The 23,482-nt window shown below is 38.4% G+C and overlaps 1 protein-coding gene across 2 annotated transcripts in view; it reads right to left on the bottom strand.

The window, feature by feature from the left end:
• Positions 1-23,443, bottom strand: part of LOC110455416 (probable E3 ubiquitin-protein ligase HECTD2) — a 71,470-nt gene extending 48,027 nt beyond the window's left edge. For both annotated transcript variants that reach the window (XM_021505543.1, XM_021505544.1), the window contains exons 1-3: positions 23,154-23,443; positions 4,135-4,541; positions 2,490-2,592 (exon numbers count right to left, since the gene is read on the bottom strand). In XM_021505543.1, coding sequence (XP_021361218.1) covers positions 2,490-2,592; positions 4,135-4,541; positions 23,154-23,366 — 723 coding nt within the window. In that variant the 5' untranslated portion in view covers positions 23,367-23,443. The remainder of the gene's footprint in view (positions 1-2,489; positions 2,593-4,134; positions 4,542-23,153) is intronic.
• Between the last annotated feature and the right edge of the window lie 39 nt (positions 23,444-23,482).

The raw sequence follows: 23,482 nt of genomic DNA, 5'->3' as shown, positions 1-23,482 counted from the left end.
GTGTATGCTATAAGATTAACATGACATGGTGTGCAGTGAGAGATGGTGTATGCTAAACAATCAACATGACATGGTGTGCAGTGAGAGATGGTGTATGCTAGAAGATCAACATCACATGGTGTGTAGTAAGAGATGGTGTATGATATAAGATCAACATCACATGGTGTGTAGTGAGAGATGGTGTGTGTGTAGTGAGAGATGGTGTATGCTAGATAATCAACATGACATGGTGTGCAGTGAGAGATGGTGTATGCTAGAAGATCAACATCACATGGTGTGTAGTGAGAGATGGTGTATGCTTGACAATTAACATGACAAGGTGTGTAGTGAGAGATTGTGTATGCTAGACAATCAACATGACATGGTGTGCAGTGAGAGATTGTGTATGCTAGAAGATCAACATGACATGGTGTGCAGTGAGAGATGGTGTATACTAGACAATCAACATGACATGGTGTGTAGTGAGAGATGGTGTATGCTAGAAGATCAACATGACATGGTGTGCAGTGAGAGATGGGGTATACTAGACAATCAACATGACATGGTGTGTAGTGAGATATGGTGTATGCTAGAAGATCAACATCACATGGTGTGTAGTGAGAGATGGTGTAGACTAGACAATCAACATGACATGGTGTGCAGTGAGAGATTGTGTATGCTAGAAGATCAACATGAGATGGTGTATAGTGAGATATTGTGTGTGCTAGAAGATTAGAAGATAATATTGACAATAAGCTGATGTTACCATGGTAACAACGAGGAATTGTTGAGTTTACAGACTCACTTGATAATGTAATACGTATTGTATATTCCATTTTCTTAATGAAATACATTTGCCAATTCGTTTTCTGCATACACACAATCACTCCACAGACATTTTCCAATAAGCTTTGAATATATTCCAAACTTGGACCACTTTTCCGTGTTTGCGTATTGCAGAGTTATCTTCTCTTGGGAGCAGGTATTGATTGTTACGTCATTGGTTTGTGTGAGAAAATTACGTCGTTTTCTCAAAAATTGATGACGTTACTCTCACAAACAAGTGACGTAACAATCAATCCCTGCTCCCTAGAAAAGATAACTCTGCAATACGCAAAGACGGAATAGAGGTTTTACCAGAGAATCTAGTTATATACGAATGTATTAGTAATGTTTCTTCGAGATATTGAAAGGACAAAAAAATAACGTAAATGAACAAACAATTCCTTCCATCAATGTTCTGAAACTTTTAAAACTTAAACTGAAATATGAAAATAGAAACATTTGGAAAAGTGATTAGATTTGACATTTAAAACAAAACGTATTAATGCTATTTCTTTTATTAATTGAATTAAACAACTATTTGTTTTTTCTAAAACTGAGAGTTATTTGCATTAGTGTCCAAGATACGTAAGATATTTGCTAATTTTGATTGGTTATAATTACCGGACTTATCCGTGGATTTATACGGGTCTAATATTAGCACAGACAATCAATAGTAGCTATACAATCTTAGCGGTGATCATTAAAACTCTATAACAGGCTAACAGAAACACTTCACCCACCAATTATCGATACTGTAGACTGAAGGTGCTTTTGATACTCTCCAGACTTGTGGCAAGCAAATAAGAGGCGAAACTGCATTCCTTCATCCCTAAACTCAATTTCCTTCATTATTTTAAAAAAGAAATTGTCCTGGTACATGTATTACAATAATGTAAGAACACCTGATACCCATGCATGACTCCTTTACCCTTTTAGATCTGTAGACGTACATTTGCCATATATCCTTCAGCTCTTTTTAAATTGACTTTGAATGTGTTTGAAGAAGAAAGTATGTAACTATATAACATATAACACATGATGATTTTATTTATGTCAGTTAGGACAGTATCGATGCTTAAATGTGTTCTATGAAGATCAAATATAAATGTTGATTCATGTCAGATATGCGATAATTATAACTCCAATAATTAACTCGTAAAAAATGGGGGGGGGGGGGGGAGACAAGGCGGCTACAAGGCGGCTACATATGAACTGCATACTTTCATGTTTATCTGATAAAGCTGATGAGATTTGCTGATGGAAACAAAATGAAGGTTTCACAAGAACATGTTTATATCATGTAATTATAAGCAAACTTGACGATGTTGTGAAAAACCGTTTGTAAAGGTTTGAAATAATCAGTGTCGACATTTTTATAAGCAAAGTGAAAGAGATAAATAATCTTTCCATCCACGTTTAGAAAGTAATTGGACATGCTCTTGCAGTATATATGCAAGAAAGATTGACTGTTGTACATGCAACAATGCAACAGACCTCGTTTGCATATTTTTTCAAAGAGACGCTGATGAGGAGGTTCTGACAGCTAACAACCAATCAAAATCTTCTAAAAAGGGGATGGTCATTTATATTGTATTTTGGTCTATTTTAAGAATTGTTAAATAAAATTAATCAAATAAAAAGATGTTTTATATTTTTATTTTTTGCAGATATTAAACCGTACTAACCTTGAATACAGCATTAATCTCCAAAAAACAATTAAATGTCGTTGAATAAAATTCCTGCACCACTTTCCAGTTTCCTGTCTCTTTGGCGTACTTCACATCCTCTCTGAAAAATCAACAAAGAATTGTTTACGGTTTGACAGTAAAACTATACATACATGGGGTGATAATTAACTATTACTTCAACATTACCGGTGATTAACACCTACCGTATTTACCAAGCAATAAGCCCACGTCTGTTAATATGCCCACCCATATCCATTACAGATCAGTAAACAAGCCATTCGGATTGCTATGTCTCGCCTTTAAATTGCCCCGCTTTGCATGACCATCAATGCACATGTCCGAGAGACTAAATTAAACGCAAAAACTTAATGTTGATGGAGATGCTGACAAAGTCAATGGACCATGAAATGTAGGCTGCATCCAGCATTTGATGCATGGGTTAAGATGTACTACATAAGATGCATCTATGGTCCAAGCTTGATTGGTCTAGTACTTATACGTTAGTGAAACTAACTTAAACGCAAAAACGCAATGTTGACGCTGACGCCGTTGCCGGAAAAGCAACACCCTAGTCTTGTTTCCACTACTCCATGGCAGGAGACAAACAAGCTTCTTCATTGTCTTACTATACATATAAGTCCATCCCTATGCATATATTATCATCCCAAGTTACATGTACATTGTGTTGGGTCCATGGGCTTATTGAAGGATAAAACGTCAAGCAGTTCCAATTAGTCCTTGCACATTATGCTGAAAGGATGATTTTGATCTGGACAGGGATGCAACAGAGCAATTAATACAAGCTTTTGTTAACAAAATCTATTTGTCTTGACTTTGATGGAGTGACCCAGTAACCTTGACCTGGGGCTGTATTCATGAAACTATTCTCATTCATGCTCAAAGTCATATTCTGTGCTCAAGCCCATTTTCTTGTTCGAGTTATACATTAATAAATAATCATATTTTGTTCATGATTTTGAAGAATTACGGAGAGACTTCATCCTAAATACCAATGCCATCATTACCACTTGACCTTTTGACCATGTCCCATGATTTAAGTGAGTGACAGAAAACCTGGTTTGAGCACAGAATCCATGCTTGAGCATGAGAACGGTTTCATGAATACTTACTGTCTGAATGTCTGAAAGATTCCTGAATGCATAGTGTGACTTTGTTTGTTTTTGGAAGGGTAGACGGGAGGGGATAGGGAAGGGTGGAGGGGAGAGGGTAAGGTAGAGGGAAAGGTAGAGGGAAGGGTAGTGGGGAGGGGAGAGGAAAGGGTGTAAGGGGAGAGGGAAGGATAGAGGGAATGGTGGAGGGGAGAGGGAGAGGGAAGGGTAGAGGGGAGGGGAGAGGGAAGGGTGGAGGGGAGAGGGAAAGGGGAGAGGGAAAGGTAGAGGGGAGAGGGAAAGGGGAGAGGGAAGGGGAGAGGGAAAGGTAGAGGGGAGAGGGAAGGGTGGAGGGAAGAGGGAAAGGGGAGAGGGAAGGGTGGAGGGAAGAGGGAAAGGTAGAGGGAAGGGTAGAGGGAAGAGTAGAGGGAAGGGGAGAGGGAAAAGGAATGGTAGAGGGAAGGGGAGAAGGAAGAGGAGAGGGAAGGGGAGAGGGAAGCGTAGAGGGAAGGGGGAGGGACTTTCTGACTTACCTTATCTGTTCTATTGTCTTGGTCCTGACAGGGTAGGCGACCTTTCCCTGGATTGGATTAGGACTGAGACGACTTTTGCTGGTGTTGTGGATACTACTGGTCAGTGTAATTGTGGAGGTTCCAGACGGAGCGCGGTGTGACCGTCCCGGACTGAGCAGAGAAGAGCTGCCACTTTTATCTGACCGGTAAGACACCGGACGACTAGAAGGTGTGGTGGTCAGGTGACCTTGACTGTCTATTGGAGGTAGCTCGGTCTTGCTTCCAGAATTATTTTCTAACAGGCTAGAAGAAGAACCTTGACTATCTGTCGGTGACAAATCTCTTCGATGTTTACCTCTTCGACTTGGGCCCAAATTTTGGAAAAAGTTTGCTATAGAATTTAGTGGTCCTTGTTGTTTATTCTTATCCTGAAAAAAATAACAACACCAAATTGATTACATCAGACAATTTAATAGTATCTGTAGAGCAGTGCACGATTCCATGACCTTTAAAGAGTTTCAATGTCAAATATATTTAAATCTTCATTACATCTTATTATGGAATAAATGCATGTTGACAGATTTTATTAGGTACTGTATACATTCAGAATTTTTGTTGGAAGATTTTCATTAATTTGTTCAAAGGTTTTACACTATAAAGCTACGGGACATATATATATGAAACCCAATCCTTATTGGTTATTCAGAAGAAGTTGCTTAAAGGATTTGACATCCTTGCATTGATATTCCAGGGGTTATGTTCATTTTCTCTGCATCCCTGGAATATGTCATAGCAAAATTGAAAGCATGCCACTAGCTATTTGATTGGTCTCAGGTTAAAAAACCTGACCAATCGCTAGACTGATAACGGACCTTTGAAGATTAGAGAGAAACATCAACAGACTTCAACGCAATTCATTTTAAATGTTTACATCAAAGGATCAATTACAAACTATAGTGTCCTTGTCTCATCCTGGAAACTGTGGTGCACACGGAGCCTTCAATTTTCCTATGACATATTCCACTGGGGTGCAGAGAGTGTGAATGAGTGTAACAAACTTGATGGTCCTTTATCCCTGTATTGCTTCTCAAGGAAAATATCATCAACCCAAGACCTCAGGCTAATTTTGAAGAACTTTTAAAGGGTTTTAATAAATTTGAACCCAGCAACCTTGATATAACTTATCAACTAATTGAAAGTCCTTTATCACAGCACACTTACAAACAACACCTGATCAACCAATAGGCCCCTCGGTTAAATTCAAAATAATTCAATAAAATGCTTGAACAAATATATTCCCTGTTAGCTGAAAGTAGGTCAAGGTCTTTAATTTGAACAAACTTGATAGTCCTTCATCCCAGTATGATTCTGGTAAAATATATTCATTCAGGGCCTCAGTGTCTAATCATTCAGAAGAGTTGTGGTAAGTCATTTTTAAACAAATTTGAAAGCTCTTTATCCCAGCATGCTATTAGCTAAATATCATCGCCCTTACAGCTTCTTGGTTATTCAGAAGAAATTGCTTCACGTGAGTTTTGAAAAATTTAACCCCTGTAACCTTGAAAAAATTCAAGGGCATTACATGATTGTGGGCCCTCCATCCTTGAGCATGCTTATAATACTGGCCAAATATATATATCTTCAATGCACATGTACCAGGCCTCTTGGTTATTTCGAAAGTTGTTTTAAATGTTAAAAGTCGATGCCAGTCTCACTGTGACAGAGCAGCCTACCACATCAGGACAGGCTCACATGGTCCGTTTTGCTAGGTGACCTAATAATTATAATGCTATTTTTTACTTCTGTGTGTATAACCAATTGCATAATTTCTATGTTCAGAACATTAATGGCGGACTGAAAATTATTATATTGTATTTAACGGTTAAAAAATGAAGCTCAGACAAGCGGGGATGAAAAAAGTTAAATCCTCATCTGTCTCTATTTAAACCTTCCCAGTGTAACTATCCAGGAATAAGTGCGAACAACACGGCAAATCTCTTCCAAACGTCGGAATTTATTGCAGCAACATTTACATGTTTTGACTCAGAGGCGAGTCGTCATCACAATAACAATGGTATTGTGACGTCATCGATACGTGTGTGAGTAACTAAATTGATGACAGGATACGCATATACGCAAGTAATTACATTGGCGGAATTAACTGTAAAGTATGTACGCGAAAACAAGGGTATAAGTTAGACCGATGGATTAACAGTTATGAAATAGTCATGTATGCTAATTAAACATGGAGATAAATAAATAAATGACTGTCATAATTGGAGGTATATATCCACGGTACTATCGACCAGGAAATTGAAGAAACTTCAGTTATCAAGGACGTTGTGTCTTCACCCCCTTTTTATGGCTTCCAAGTAACTAATTAGTTTCATCACTTTGATCACCATACAAATTAACGAAGAGAAAACAGATAAATTAATTAGAAATGTTTACTGTTATAATTACTTTTATACATATATTAACCAGTCCAGAAACTGATCAAATTCCCTTAAAATAAAATGTGTACAGTTATAAATATATTGACATGTCCTAGACTAAAGGTGCAGTATATTGACCAGTAAAAGCATGCACTAAGAGTTTCAGTTTGGCAAATTGATTATTTATCCAAAGAAACTTTCTTCTTTGAAATTTGTTAACAAATATTTTTTTTCTTTTTATTTCATCAGACAATTGTGTTATGGGACTGCAGCTTGTTGAAAGCACATGAACATCGATTTGTTGAAGTCGAAGCATTTGTGATAAATGTGAAAATGTTTTTACGGAAATGATTTCCCAGGTACACCGGTATACATATTGTCCTGAAAATGAAATTGTGAGTGCCTTATGTTGTAGTACATGTATTGAATTAACAACAGATTATTGATTCATAAAAACGACATTTTGTCAAATATTCATAACAAACAAGTATATGATGTATGAACTGATGATTATAAACCTTGAGAATGTATTCAACACCTTGCAGTATGGACGTCACACAACATATTGTTGCCAGCCTCAGAACACAACTTGTACATACTTACTGTACCAACTCTCTATAGATACGACTTCATATTCTTATCACCGATACCACAGGATTACACGACAGAACTCTCTAATGCGAGGACCTTTTCTTCTTCGGGGTTTATCCTAATCTAATATTTTAGAACTGATCACATGCTTATTGACTAATATTTTATTTACAACAGTTCTGACAATTCAATCATATTCTTTCTATTACAATTGGCCGAAACATGTGATGTGATCAGCACGTCGGATGTAAATCAAACTTTACATTTTGTACCGGATTCAGTGGGTGTTGTTGCTCATCATTTCTTTTTTCAAGTATATAATATGTACAGATGTTTTCGGGGATATTTTTTAGCCCTATTCCCAATGGAAAAAAGTGCAAATTTTCCCCAAATATTTTAAATCCCTTTTCTTTATTTATTTACTCTTTTAATTCTCATCTTGCATTCAAATGAACTGCAACATGATTCCTAAAAATAAAAACATGAAATATCCTTTATAAATAAGGATATGTTTTAATCTTTTTTATGATACCTAGAACATGAACATACATGTTCTTTATACAAAAAAATCACATTTTCCGAATAATTCTGTTAGAAGTTCTAAAAATAGCGAGAGAAAAAACTGATATTCTACGAACTTCATTAAAATTCCAGGATCGTTTTCATTTCTTCATTAGCTTATACATTATTGCTAGCTAAATTTTGATTTCAGAAATTTGTGGTCAATATAAGGTTTAACACCCTGTTGACAGGTACAATGTACGGTAATGTAAGTGGACACTTCTGTCAGTTTTTTTAAAATTATTGACTGATCTATGATAATAATCAAGTTGTGGATTTGTTACTGCAGTAATGACGTCAAAGTCATTGGTTACACGATGCCTAGTGTAAATAGAAGTAAAGCTAATGATTTTACTATTGATAGATTCACACTATACCATGACTTGCAATTAGTAACGGACCTGAATCAATAACACAAATATTATCCTGGAGGTGTAAACACAGGTAACATGGTGTACAAATACAATCTCCTGGTTTAATAGTTGACCTCCATACAAGACCCGTGTTAAATGTTACTTATGTATCTCTATAGGAAGATTTAATCGTTGGAGGCACTGTAGTCTAGTGGTAGGACGCCGTGTTTGTGACCGAAGGGTTGCGGGTTCGAGTCATGGCGCGGCACTGTAATGTATCTTTGAGCAAGATACATTATTCTGCTTGTTCCAGTCTACTCAGCTGTGAATGAGTACGTGGTTGGGCAGTGCTAGAGTTGTTGAATGCTAGCTGTTAGCGCCAAAATGGCAGCTCCGGGTGTATGCTCCCACGGATAATAATTTGTGAACCGTTTTGAGACAACCTATGAATTCGAACTAGGTTGTGATAAAGTGGTATACAAGAACCTCAAATTATTATTAACATTATTATAAATTCTAGAGTCAGTCCTCTGCACATTTTTACTCCATACACATGTACATGCATGCTCAGCTTTTCCACCGGGTACTGCTGGAAAAGACAATTTTACCAGGGAACAAATATATCTAAATTAGACAGGGAAACATTCAATTGTAGTTGAAAGCATGCCTTAGGTTGTTAATTTTGTGAAATGTGTACAAACACTCAGAAAGTTAATTTATAAACCTATACGGAATCCAGCAATATTTTAGTATACAGCTCAGTAATCAGTCAAGCTCAAAACCTTGTCATGTTCATGATCAATTGGTGCTCAACACCATTCGGATAATAATATAGGTAGCCGAATGGTGTTGAGCATCAAATAAAAACGATAGCCGAATGGTGTTGAGCATCAAATAAAAAATGGAAAGGTTTTGATCTTGCCTGGTTACTGAGTTGGATACTTATCGACTGGTTCCGTAGGTATATTTATGACAGTTTGTGCACATTTCACAAAATTAAAATAATATCTACATAGGAACTTAATGGTGTTCCCTGTCCTATTTAGATATGTTCCCTGTCCTATTTAGATATGTTCCCCATCCTATTTAGATATGTTCTGTGTCCTATTTAGATATGTTCTGTGTCCTTTTTAGATATGTTCCCTGTCCTATTTAGATATGTTTTCTGTCCTATTTAGATATGTTCCCTGTCCTATTTAGATATGTTCCCCATCCTATTTAGATATGTTCCCCGTCCTATTTAGATATGTTCCCTGTCCTATTTAGATATGTTTCCTGTCCTATTTAGATATGTTCCCTGTCCTATTTAGATATGTTCCCCATCCTATTTAGATATGTTCCCTGTCCTATTTAGATATGTTCCCTGTCCTATTTAGATATGTTCCCTGTCCTATTTAGATATGTTCCCTGTCCTATTTAGATATGTTCCCTGTCCTATTTAGATATGTTCCCTGTCCTATTTAGATATGTTCCCTGTCCTATTTAGATATGTTCCCTGTCCTATTTAGATATGTTCCCTGTCCTATTTAGATATGTTCCCTGTCCTATTTAGATATGTTCCCTGTCCTATTTAGATATGTTCCCTGTCCTATTTAGATATGTTCCCTGTCCTATTTAGATATGTTCCCTGTCCTATTTAGATATGTTCCCTGTCCTATTTAGATATGTTCCCTGTCCTATTTAGATATGTTCCCTGTCCTATTTAGATATGTTCCCTGTCCTATTTAGATATGTTCCCTGTCCTATTTAGATATGTTCCCTGTCCTATTTAGATATGTTCCCTGTCCTATTTAGATATGTTCCCTGTCCTATTTAGATATGTTCCCTGTCCTATTTAGATATGTTCCCTGTCCTATTTAGATATGTTCCCTGTCCTATTTAGATATGTTCCCTGTCCTATTTAGATATGTTCCCTGTCCTATTTAGATATGTTCCCTGTCCTATTTAGATATGTTCCCTGTCCTATTTAGATATGTTCCCTGTCCTATTTAGATATGTTCCCTGTCCTATTTAGATATGTTCCCTGTCCTATTTAGATATGTTCCCTGTCCTATTTAGATATGTTCCCTGTCCTATTTAGATATGTTCCCTGTCCTATTTAGATATGTTCCCTGTCCTATTTAGATATGTTCCCTGTCCTATTTAGATATGTTCCCTGTCCTATTTAGATATGTTCCCTGTCCTATTTAGATATGTTCCCTGTCCTAGTTAGATATGTTCCCTGTCCTATTTAGATATGTTCCCTGTCCTATTTAGATATGTTCCCTGTCCTATTTAGATATGTTCCCTGTCCTATTTAGATATGTTCCCTGTCCTATTTAGATATGTTCCCTGTCCTATTTAGATATGTTCCCTGTCCTATTTAGATATGTTCCCTGTCCTATTTAGATATGTTCCCTGTCCTATTTAGATATGTTCCCTGTCCTATTTAGATATGTTCCCTGTCCTATTTAGATATGTTCCCTGTCCTATTTAGATATGTTCCCTGTCCTATTTAGATATGTTCCCTGTCCTATTTAGATATGTTCCCTGTCCTATTTAGATATGTTCCCTGTCCTATTTAGATATGTTCCCTGTCCTATTTAGATATGTTCCCTGTCCTATTTAGATATGTTCCCTGTCCTATTTAGATATGTTCCCTGTCCTATTTAGATATGTTCCCTGTCCTATTTAGATATGTTCCCTGTCCTATTTAGATATGTTCCCTGTCCTATTTAGATATGTTCCCTGTCCTATTTAGATATGTTCCCTGTCCTATTTAGATATGTTCCCTGTCCTATTTAGATATGTTCCCTGTCCTATTTAGATATGTTCCCTGTCCTATTTAGATATGTTCCCTGTCCTATTTAGATATGTTCCCTGTCCTATTTAGATATGTTCCCTGTCCTATTTAGATATGTTCCCTGTCCTATTTAGATATGTTCCCTGTCCTATTTAGATATGTTCCCTGTCCTATTTAGATATGTTCCCTGTCCTATTTAGATATGTTCCCTGTCCTATTTAGATATGTTCCCTGTCCTATTTAGATATGTTCCCTGTCCTATTTAGATATGTTCCCTGTCTTAGTTAGATATGTTCTCTGTCCTATTTAGATATGTTCCCTGTCCTATTTAGATATGTTCCCTGTCTTAGTTAGATATGTTCTCTGTCCTATTTAGATATGTTCCCTGTTCTATTTAGATATGTTCCTTGTCCTTTTAAGATATGTTTCCTGGCAGATTTGTCTTTTCTGGTAGTTTTAGTTTATTTGGTTTATTTGTGTTCTATACATCCTTTCTATTTCAGTAATAATTACCATAACTTTAGTATGCATATACAATACCTACACCCATCTTTGTAGCCCAAAAACAAAAGACTCAAATATCCCTACCTCCCTACCGTGACGTAACTTCTATCTCGATGACAGAGCCACGGAGTGATCTCCCTTCCCCTCTTCCTTTTATGGCGCCTGTATCTCGACAGGCGTTGCCAGTCGGGGGAGTGGTCTGGGGAACAGCTCTCGGAGCACAGCAATGTGCTCGAGATGAGGGCTGTTCTGTTGGCTCTGCAGTCTTTTCGGGAGATCCTGCATTCCAAGGTGGTTTGTGTGGCTACGGACAACACTACGGTTGTCGCGTATCTGGAGAGACAGGGGGGAACCAGGTCTCACACCCTGTGTGCCCTCGCTATCCGTATTCTGCTCCTAGGTCAGGAAATGCAGTTGACAATTTGTGTCAAGCATCTACCAGGCAGGTTGAATGTTCTGGCGGATACTCTTTCCAGGCGCCGCCAGCCGGTTTTGACAGAGTGGCAACTGAATCCCTCGATTTTCGTGGGAATTTGTCAGGTGTGGGACAGGCCTCACATAGACCTGTTCGCCACTTCACTGAACAATCAGTTGCCAACGTTTGTCTCTCCGGTACCAGATCCAAGGGCTTGGGCCGTGGACGCTCTGTCTCTGGATTGGGAGGGAATGCATGCATATGCATTCCCACCCTTCAACATGGTGGGCAGGGTGCTGCAGAAGTTTCGGGAGCATCAGTGTTCCCTCCTCCTGATAGCGCCCCTGTGGCCGAGGCAGCCTTGGTTTCCGGAGCTTTTGTCGCTTCTGGTGGAAGAGCCCCTGGCTCTTCCTCTCAGAGCGAACCTCCTTCGCCAGCCTCGTTCCAGGACGATGCACTCTCGTCCGGAGATCCTCCACCTTCACGCGTGGAAGCTATCTCAGGAGGCCTCGCTCAGGCGGGCTTTTCTAGGGACGTGTCAGATCGCATCGCTCGATCAATTAGGGCTTCCTCATCTGCCGTCTACCAGTCACGATGGAAGATTTACTGTGATTGGTGTGTCGGCAGGAAGGTTGATCCGATCAAGGCTACTGTCCAGGTGATTGCGGACTTCCTTCTTTGGCTGTTTAGGGACCGCAATCTTGCCCCTGGCACTATCGCTGGTTATCGCACGGCCATTGCTAGTGTTCTCTCTGTTCATGGTAGGTCGGAGGTAGGCTCGTCCTCCTCTCTTTCTGCCTTGATTAGGGGGTTTGGGTTGGACAGGCCTAGGGTCCGGCAGTTGGCTCCGCAGTGGAATTTGCCACTGGTGCTCGAATCGCTGATGCGGGCACCTTATGAGCCTTTAGCGTCTGCCTCCTTGAAGTTTGTTACTTACAAGGTGGTATTCCTTGTTGCCCTGGCCTCAGGTCGAAGGAGGAGTGAGATTCATGCCTTGTCTTCTCACCCCTCTTGCCTCCGATGGTCCAGGAATTACTCTGCCGTTACCCTTCTCACTGATCCTGCCTTTATGGCTAAGAATCAGGTTCCTGGCTTCTCGCCCGATCCGATTAAGATTCCGTCTTTGACTGCCTTCGTTGGAGCTGAGGAACGGGATAGGTTGCTCTGTCCCTGTCGGGCGCTTAGGTTTTACCTCGATAAAACCAGGGGGGGGCGAGGTCCTCGATCTCGTCTGTTTTTGCCCATTAAGCAGGGTCAACAGGATATCTCTTCTCAGTCAGTGTCTAGATGGATCTGTCAGGTCATCAAGTACGGTTACGACCACTCGGATGATCAGGTTCGGGCGTTGTATAAGGTGAGGGCGCATGAGATCAGGGCCCTTGCTGCGTCATGGGCCCTCCTCAATGGGTCCCCCTTTCAGGAGGTCATGTCCGCAGCTTTCTGGCGCGGACAGACTACCTTCACGGATTTTTATCTCCGGTCCTTGGCCTCTCATTCTGATGGATTGTATTCCCTTGGACCGGTGGTGGTTGCACAGTCTGTGGCTGTTCCTCCACAGTAATTCAGTGATTTTAAATAGTATGCTATCAGGCACCACGGTGGTACACCTGCTCGTTTCACGGGGAGGTTTTCCATTTTTTAATTACTTTCGGGGCTTTATTAGGGGGGTTCCTTGAACCTTTTCCCTACCTTGAGCATGTCTCGAGTTTGTTCCGTCAGCCTGGTCTGCCTGGATTCGAAGCCTCCACTACGGTAAGACGAATTCGCATACTAAAGTTATGGTAATTATTACTGAAATGAAATTGAGGTTTTTGAAGTAAAACCAATTTTCATGATGTAATACTTACCATAACTTTATGGAGTCCCACCCTGTATTCCTCCCCTTGCCTCCTCATCCTGGCTGCCTTTAGGCTCCATAAAAGGGGGTTTGAGGAAGGGAGATCACTCCGTGGCTCTGTCATCGAGATAGAGGTTACGTCACGTAAGGGAGGTAGGGATATTTGAATCTTTTGTTTTTGGGCTACAAAGATGGGTGTAGGTATTGTATATGCATACTAAAGTTATGGTAAGTATTACATCATGAAAATTGGTTTAACTTCAAAAACCTCAAATTAACAGCTATTGTCATTTAACGACATGCCAGGTTTTGGTGGTGGAGGAAAGCCGGAGTTCCTGGAGAAAAACCAACAGCCTATGGCCAGTACCAGTTTCTGGTAGTACCTGGTGTGTTTAGTAGGAGGGGAAAAAATGTCAAACAGATGGAGGACAGATACAATGCCTGAGGGTATAAGCTCAAAAGCATTTATGTGCATGCATGCATATCTGATCATTTTCATATAAATATGATATATATACATCGATGTTAAAATGGCATAATTTAGTAGTACACTGGCTGCAGATTCATCAAGTATGTCATTAGATTGGCATAAAAAAACACACTTTGTGAAATGAAAACGAAAGATATCAATATGAAATTTGAATTTTAGTTCATGTTGCCATAATAAATTTATAAAGAAGACAACAAGAGGCCAATGAGCCTTAACGGTCACCTGAGTCCTACAGTATTAATTTTTGTTGTTGAAATATGAAGTGGAGATAATGATGTCAATCATCGGTGCCAAAATTTGAGTAAAAAAAGTTAAGTATAACTTTAAGTTCAGTTTGCCAAGACCATGAGTTGAACATTTCACCAAGTTTCAGTTATATGGGCTCAGTTAAGAACTTGACTTTAAGTTTGAAATAGTTTTTCAAAATGGCGGCCTTGACGGCCATATTGGATTTCTGATCGACCAAAAAAATAACAATACTTTGTCGGGAACATAAGTTGATCATTTCTACCAAGTTTCAGTGAAATTGGCCACGTAGAACTTGACTTTAAAGTTTGAAATAGTTTTTTCAAAATGTCGACCGTGGCGGCCATATTGGATTTTTGATCGACCCAAAAAATAACAACACTTTGTCATGATCATGATATGCGTGAGTTGATCATTCCTACCAAGTTTCAGTTAAATTGGCCTAGAAGAACTTGACTTTAAGTTTGAAATAGTTTTTTTCAAAATGGCGGCCTTGGCGGCCATATTGGATTTCTGATCGACCCGAAAAAAAAAAACACTCTGTCAGGACCACGAGTCGATCAAAATGTTAAAATTTGACAGCTGGGTAGATTTGATAGAATCAACTTGTAAATGTTTGTAATGGTATGGTGGATTATATAATATTATTTCGAACATTTTTTGGAATAATGATTATTCAAAATTAAAGAGACCTTTAATGTTGAATTCTTTTTTACAACATTTTCCCACCCTGATGCTTCATTTTCCATAATAAAACATACTATTGATGTACAATGATCATGTACATGAGATGTTGATTATTTCTTCAATACTTGCATGTTACTTTATAACGAGAAAAGTCCTAAGAATTAGGAGCAATTAAGATAATTTCAACAATTTTTATAAGTACATACATTCAAAGAATGAAAGTGAACATTCTATGTGAAATAAAAGAGACAAATGAAAAGTTAGAAGGGCCAATTTCATTTTTGAAAAGCCTAGCTAGGGCCTATTATGACCCTGTCGAGTGGATTATCAATGAAAAATACAAAAGTTAGGCCTCAGGTGGTGATGAGTGACTAAATAGGCTGGTCACCATCACCAGCTATAAACCTCAGTAATTAAACCTCAAAATTCTCAATTCCAGCTTGTTGTGTCACCCCTCATCATGATCACCACTCTGCCTCGATATCCAGGGGCTGCTCTCACTCTCGCTCTCCGCACCCCTGTATTATGTCATAAACCATATGTCATATACACCAGTGACCTTGTGATGACATAAGAAGGTCTTGTAATGGTAAATTTGATTGTCTCTGAAGTCAGGTGTCACTCCTCTGTCATCTTCAAAGGACGGGTATATCAGCCTAGTGATTGGTCAGGTATTTTTACCAGTCAGATCAACGAAATAGCTAGCCGTGTGCCTTCAGTTTTGCTATGAAAAACTCCAGGGGTGCAGAATGCAACATGAGCGTAACCCCTGGAGTATCAAAGAGAGAGATAAAGTGAGCATAACCCCTGGAGTATCAAAGAGAGAGCTAAAGTGAGCGTAACCCCTGGAGTATCAAAGAGAGAGTTAAAGTGAGCTTAACCCCTGGAGTATCAAAGAGAGAGCTAAAGTGAGTGTAACCCTGGGCCCTGGAGTATCAAAGAGAGAGCTAAAGTGAGCGTAACCCCTGGAGTATCGAGGAGACAGCAAAAGTGAGCGTAACCCCTGGAGTATCAAAGGGGGGGCTAAAGTGAGTGTAACCCCGGGCCCTGGAGTATCAAGGAGAGAGCTAAAGTGAGCTTAACCCCTGGAGTATCGAGGAGAGAGCTTAACGAAGTGAGTGTAACCCTGGGCCCTGGAGTATCGAGGAGAGAGCTAAAGTGAGCGTAACCCCTGGAGTATCGAGGAGAGAGCTAAAGTGAGCGTAACCCATGGAGTATCGAGGAGGGAGCTAAAGTGAGTGTAACCCCGGCCCAGGCCCTGGAGTATCAAGGAGAGAGCTGAAGTGAGCGTAACCCCTGGAGTATCAATGAGAGAGTTAAAGTGAGCTTAACCCCTGGAGTATCGAGGAGAGAGCGAAAGTGAGCTTAACCCCTGGAGTATCGAGAAGAGAGCGAAAGTAAGTCCAACTCCTGGACTATCGAGGAGACAGCTAAAGTGAGCATAACCCATGGAGTATCGAGGAGACAGCAAAAGTGAGTCTTACTCCTGAAGTATCAAGGAGCAGCAAAAGTATGTCCAACTCCTGGAGTATCGAGGAGACAGCGAGAGTAAGTCCAACTCCTGGACTATCGAGGAGACAGCGAGAGTAAGACTAACCCCTTGAGTATGGAAGAGTGAGCAAAAGTGAGTTTAACCCCTGGAGTATTGATCAAGGAGAGAGCGAAAGTGAGTTTAACCCCTGGAGTATTGATCAAGGAGAGAGCGAAAGTGAGTTTAACCCCTGGAGTATTGATCAAGGAGAGAGCGAAAGTGAGTTTAACCCCTGGAGTATTGATCAAGGAGAGCGAAAGTGAGTTTAACCCCTGGAGTATTGATCAAGGAGAGAGCGAAAGTGAGTGTAACCCCTGGAGTATCAAGGAGAGAGCGAAAGTGAGTCTATAGATTTACCAAGTCTACCAAATCTATTGCAAAACTCCTCCCAACAGTCTATCTTAACCCAGCCTTAACCCTTAAGCTTTCAATACTATAGACAATAATGGACTGATCCAGATCAATTTATGGAAGAGTTTATTTAAGTTACATAGGGGTAAAAGGGATAATCTATATTAACCTAAACAGGATAATTTCAAAAATCTTACCATCCCTGGACATGAAAGAGTAGATTTATATTATTCCAATCATCTAAAGCTCAAATTCATGAAAAAGCATTTCGACTCATAGTGGCATTATTTTGAAAATACTATTTTTTCCCTGAGAACTAAATTGGATGAATTTTAAAACAGGTCATGCAGTGAGATTTAGCATTATACCATTTCACTTTGTGCTTGAAAATAATCCCAGCGAGCTTTTTCACTTTTAACATGCATTCACCCCTGATCATAAAGACACATTTGAACTCTTCCAATTCAAAGTTTGGAATAGTTCATTATGAAATTTCAACCCTAAACAAGCTCATACATTATGCAAGCTATAATTGTATTTACATCACGTTTTGGCAGTTTCCAAAATGCACTGCATCAGAATATCCTCTAATTCATAACACTGAGTCTTAATTTTTTTTATAATTGTAACGGAGTATGATAAACTGCACATACGGTATGGAAGATAGAAATTAATTCTATATTCCTTTCTTGCCCTGTACAGTGTGCATACACTCACAGGATTTGGTTTGCATTTATTTTGTTTATCGTCCTATAAACAGCTAGGGTCATTTAAGGACGTGCTTCCATGTGTGTTGTGTGTGCATGCCGGAGACAAGGTATGTTGGAGTATGTGCCTCCTGGTGATAGCGCAGAACTGATGTCGACTTTATAGTGCTATCTCAGTGAAAACCCATGCTGAACGCACCAAACACAGCATTCCACCTGGTCACATTATACTGACAACGGGTGAAAACTGTTGTTGTCATTATCCTAAATGCTGAACGTTAATTAAGCAGCAAAATAACAACTACCATATTTTATGACTTTGGTATGTCCCGGCCTGGGGACAGAACCCATTACCTTCCTCACCTGGGCAAATGCTTAACTTTAAAGACAAAAGTGAGGTATTGCCAAGCAAGGCGCCAGCAAATGAAAGGTAATCAGAAATGGAAAGAAATATAAAGATCCCAAAATATGTAAAAGCAGATGTATTCTTTTCTTGATCCCTGATCTGCAGGGGTCCACTCACAGGAATAATATAACATAATGTAAATAACCATTATCAAGAAATGAATTAAACTAGATTCCATCTCATTACTACGAAGGCATGCCCCATCAATTTCCTGGGCCAGTAAAAGCTTTCTTTAACTTCTCACCTAAAATCATGACTTATTTGAAACAAAAAGTGCCATCTTTGAGGAATTTCTGCACTCATTCTAATTATCTAAAATTGCTAAGCACACAGGCCTAGGGTGCTTGTAAAAAGCTTAATATGGTGTTTTAAGTGCAAAGCTGAAATTTTATTGTTTATTTTTTAAATTTGGTTTGTGTTTTATGCATGTCCTATTATAATTAACTGCTATGGTCATTCAAGGACGTGCCAGGTTTTGATGGTGGAGAAAAGTTGGAATTCCCAGAGAAATAGTGCCGACCTGGCGACTCCCCAACATATAGGTCTCGAACCTGTGACCCAGTGGTGGAGGGCTATAGTGGTAGCAGAATGTCAGACGCCTTAACCAATTGGCCACCGCGGCCCCAAATTTTAAAATGAATGTACAGTAAAAAAAAATAGAAAAAAAACTTTTAATCTCATTACAAACATGGTAAATTACACAAACATGCCAAACAGGGCCATATATAGTCAAACGAAAACGATATTTGTATTGATCACATCGGTTGATTAACCTGAACATGGTACTTTGGTCCAGTTTATAAAATGGGATAATATGGTTCCTTTATAACTAAACATAGATATAGGAGTATGAAGATCAATGTTATGGTAAATTTAGTTACTGTTGATCGAGGTTCTTAAAATTTAAAAAAATCAATAATATATAAAAGGCTTTTTGAATTTAGAGAAGTTGATCTACAATAGAACCTCAGCAATGAAATCACCATTATTTTACAACACAGACTGAAACATTGTCATATAAATTTGTTTCAGATCCTGGACCCCAATCACCATTATTTCACACAGACTATAAACATTGTCCATATATAGGACTATGTGTATGTATGGTTTAGGCCTTTTTTGGCCCCCAAATCCATCAAAATTAAAAATCTCCCATAGAACTTTCAAATGACTGTTTCTTTAATTTTAAAAACTTCCCTGGTACTATTATGTAAACATTAATTTAGGTTTTCAATTATGGCTGCCATGGTAACCAGTAAATATTTGCATAAATTAATGAATTTTGAATATTCAGTAAATTTTGACAGGTTTTTCTCTTAGTTACCATCACATAGAGCGCACTCTTGAACAAACTTTATATTTCTCCTCAAGATGTAATATAGGTGCCAACACATTATTCTTTGATTTGAGTTTGTAAAAGCATGCGCTCTACAGTTTTCAGTAGAAAAACTATGCTAAATATGACAAAATTCACTGAATATTCATTTTTTTCTAATTTATGCAAATTTGAAATTATTACCATGGCAACAATAATTAGAAATACAAATAAATATTTCATGATAATGTTTGGGAAGTGTTTAAAATAAAAGAAACAGTCATTTCAAAGTACATTTAAAGGTTTTGAATTTTAGATTCATTTGGGGGTCAAAACATACGTACCCAAACCATACATATATGTGCATAAATTAGAAAAAAATGAATATTCAGTGAATTTTGCCTTTTTTTAGCATAGTTCTTCTCCTGAAAACTGTAGAGCGCATGCTTGAACAAACTCAAAATCAAAGAATAATGTAGTCCTTTGTTTCAGATCCCCAATCACCATTATTTCACACAGACTGAACATTGTCCGCCGATCGCGCGACCATATCAATTTGTTTCAGATCCCCAATCACCATTATTTCACACAGACTGAACATTGTCCGCCGATCGCGCGATCCATATAAACTTGTTTCAGATCCCCAATCACCAATATTTTACACAGACTGAAACATTGTCCATATCAATTTGTTTCAGATCCCCAATCATAATTATTTCACACAAACTAAGACATTGTCCATATAAACTTGTTTCAGATCCCCAATCACCATTATTTCACACAGACTAAAACATTGTCCATATCAATTTGTTTCAGATCCCCAATCATAATTATTTCACACAAACTAAAACATTGTCCATATCAATTTGTTTCAGATCCCCAATCATCATTATTTCACACAAACTAAAACATTGTCCATATAAACTTGTTTCAGATCCCCAATCACCATTATTTCACACAGACTAAAACATTGTCCATATCGATTTGTTTCAGATCCCCAATCACCATTATTTCACACAGACTAAAACATTGTCCATATCAATTTGTTTCAGATCCCCAATCACCATTATTTCACACAGACTGAAACATTGTCCATATAAACTTGTTTCAGATCCCCAATCACCATTATTTCACACAGACTAAAACATTGTCCATATCAATTTGTTTCATATGCTGAGTGTTTAGACTTTCATTCATTCATAAAATTTCATGGAATTAATTTTTAAAACAATTAAGTATACCATCTCTGTTCAACTGATTCTAATTCTTACCTTCAGAGTTTATTCTACCTTTATGTTAAATCAATTTCTCTGGCATTCTCATATCAATTGATAGGGGTATTGTAAATACTTCATCATTTTTTGTTCAGATTATATTCGATTACTTTACATTACATTAGTGCACCTGACAAATATTCAATAACATTGTATCTTGGATTATGTTATTTATCAGATACTGTGAAATCAGATATTTTCGAGGGCCCCAAATTTTGTGGGTTTGTAACCCGACAAAAAACAAAATATCTTGAATACATTGTGCCTGTGTATTAATAATAATATGAGTACTGACTAAAACGAGAAATGCTTTATATCAAACTAGTAATTTTAATACTTTGTGGACCTATTAATTTATGGGTGAAGACTAACCACTAATCAACGAAATTAAAAACCTCACTGAAATTAATGATTACACAGTAACTTTAAAATATATCCTTATGTTTCTCTGTCAATCATTCTTGTCCAGAGTTTCCTCCCTCATGTTTCCTTTATTCAGGGTATCTTTGAAAAATTGAGGAAAATGAATTCTAGAGTTCTACATTTGAGTGATTCAATGTTGAAGCAGATATATATATAACAGTTACAAAGGGCCTGCAGCCTGTAATACATATGCTTTATAATCATAATGTTAAGATTTTTTTTTTAATATTGGTTTAGTTGATTTTTATTGCCATTGCAGCAGCAGGGAAACATCATTCTATGTTACCTCTAAATTATGTGTAACTTGAAGGAAAGAAGTTCAAACAACGCAGACTTATAATTATACTCATCGGTATTTTACCAGTTATATTAGCTATAGAGCTCGAGGATATAATGATGTTCATTCTTGAAAAACTTACAGCCGTAATTCAGATTTATTCATTTTATGTACAATTACCGTCTTAGAATTTTTTTCTGTGGTTATTCAATAGCATGAGATAAGATGTCAGAAATTTCATTGAACATTCACAAGTAACCGCTTAAAATTGAGACAGGAAAAACAGATAATAGCTAAAGTAAGTAACAAGCAACAAGATGGTTTATGATACGTACGACCAGTGTTACATAATCACACAATTGTCACCCTGGTAAAATACTAGCCACTTCATACCGACTCTGCTTAAGAGAGAATTTTTCTTTAGCTCATTCGGTATCTAGCGTATGACTAATTAACAAGAGGTCCCGGGTTCGACTCCTAGCGGAGGCATTGAAAAAATTATGACCTCTGTTACATTGGCGCCAATGTGAGGACCTGAGAAAATTTAGAAATAGGACAAAATTATTTGGTGATGCTAGCAAAGGAATGGCTATGACCTCTGGAAAACTCAGGAGGAGTTGCTGGAGGGGAGTATGTCACCCTGGTAAAATACTAGCCGCTTCCTACCGACTCGGCTAGGGAGAATTTCTAAGACTAGTATGACAGAGGTCCAGGGTTGGACTTCTAGCGGAGGCATTGAAAAAATAATGACCTCTGTTACACAATCAATGTCTAATTTCAACTTAGTGTAGTGAAAATTGTTTCTTCTACCTCCAAAATGTTGGTACCACTTTAGTTAGATTCATACTGCCTCCTTTCTTTGCAATATATATATGTTCATTCTTCCAAATCATGCATCTACTGATTCAGTCATTACTGAGATTATACCACAACTATAACAAAAGTAATTGACAGCATATCAAAAACACTGCATGGGCCTATACAAATCTTTACTGGATCTCAATCAGTTATCATGAAATACCATGGCCAGTTGAATTAAAAGTCATGAATAACATTGCATGAACACTTCATGATGGAGTTTTCCAGGTAATCTTTAAATTCTGATGAGGGGTTTGCATTTAAACACTCATCTCACATGTCCAGGGCTGCGATATTTAGTGCGATACTTATGTAACAGGAGAGGAAAAATGCACGGCCAGACCAGGGTTCGAACCCTGGACCCTCCGAACTCTAATTTCCTAGCTCCCTCCTTTAACAAAGTCCTCGACCCTGAAGACACAAGAGACCCTATATCACCTTCTGTGGGTATATTTTGTTGGGCGCCAAATGTAAGAGGAAAAAATGCACGGCCAGACTGGGGTTTGAACCCGACGGATGCTCTACCACATTGAGCTATCTGGTTGCCAACAAGCGACCCAGTCCAGTTCCGCTACAGTTAAACAGATAATGTATTATAATAAAGCCAACGTCAAGTGTAGGTTTGTTGGTTGATCAGTGGGTCGCTTCGCTTTGAGTACGGATACCAAAAGGTATGCAGGGCGATTACAGAATATAGGCACACTATAAAGAAAATGGTGAAAACAACAAACTCAAGCGTCACCAATAAGTGGGTTTTAAAGTTTATTTTTAAACCCACTTATTGGTGACTCTTGAGTGTGTTGTCTTTAAACACATAATGCTATATATTCTAAAACCCAATTATTTATCATTAAAGTGATGTGCGATACCTTATAAATCACATATATTACTGAACCCGAGCACCTGTGGTAAATACCACAGCCACAGGATACTGAGTCACCATAGATATCAGAAACAAATTATGAATAGTTGGCATTATGATGTCTTAAGTCCTCACCTTATCAAGGTCAGGTAGTGGCTTTTTTTCCTGACCCCTTCTTCGCTGACCGCGGGCGCGGGGTGCCCTGCCAGCCTCATCCCGACTGTAAAAATTCCCACAGTTAGGGCAGATGGTTCTGTTTGATCCCGGCTGACAATTTACCGTATGGTCACATGTTGGACAAGTTATGGTAGATCCTCCTCCATTTGAACGGGTTGTCGCCATAGGCATTTCTAAAATAGTCAGTTAAATACCATCCATTCTTATTTTGAAAACGAGCACCGCTTGTTACCGTCTTTTTCTCTCCATTTTGGTTTACATTAGTGACGAAATATATTTTACAGAAT

The sequence above is a fragment of the Mizuhopecten yessoensis genome, unplaced genomic scaffold, assembly GCF_002113885.1.
Source record: "Mizuhopecten yessoensis strain PY_sf001 unplaced genomic scaffold, ASM211388v2 scaffold8213, whole genome shotgun sequence".
NCBI classification, from domain to species: Eukaryota; Metazoa; Mollusca; class Bivalvia; order Pectinida; family Pectinidae; genus Mizuhopecten; species Mizuhopecten yessoensis.
Note: the sequence above shows the minus strand (reverse complement) of the source record. Positions and strands in the feature narration are given on the sequence as shown.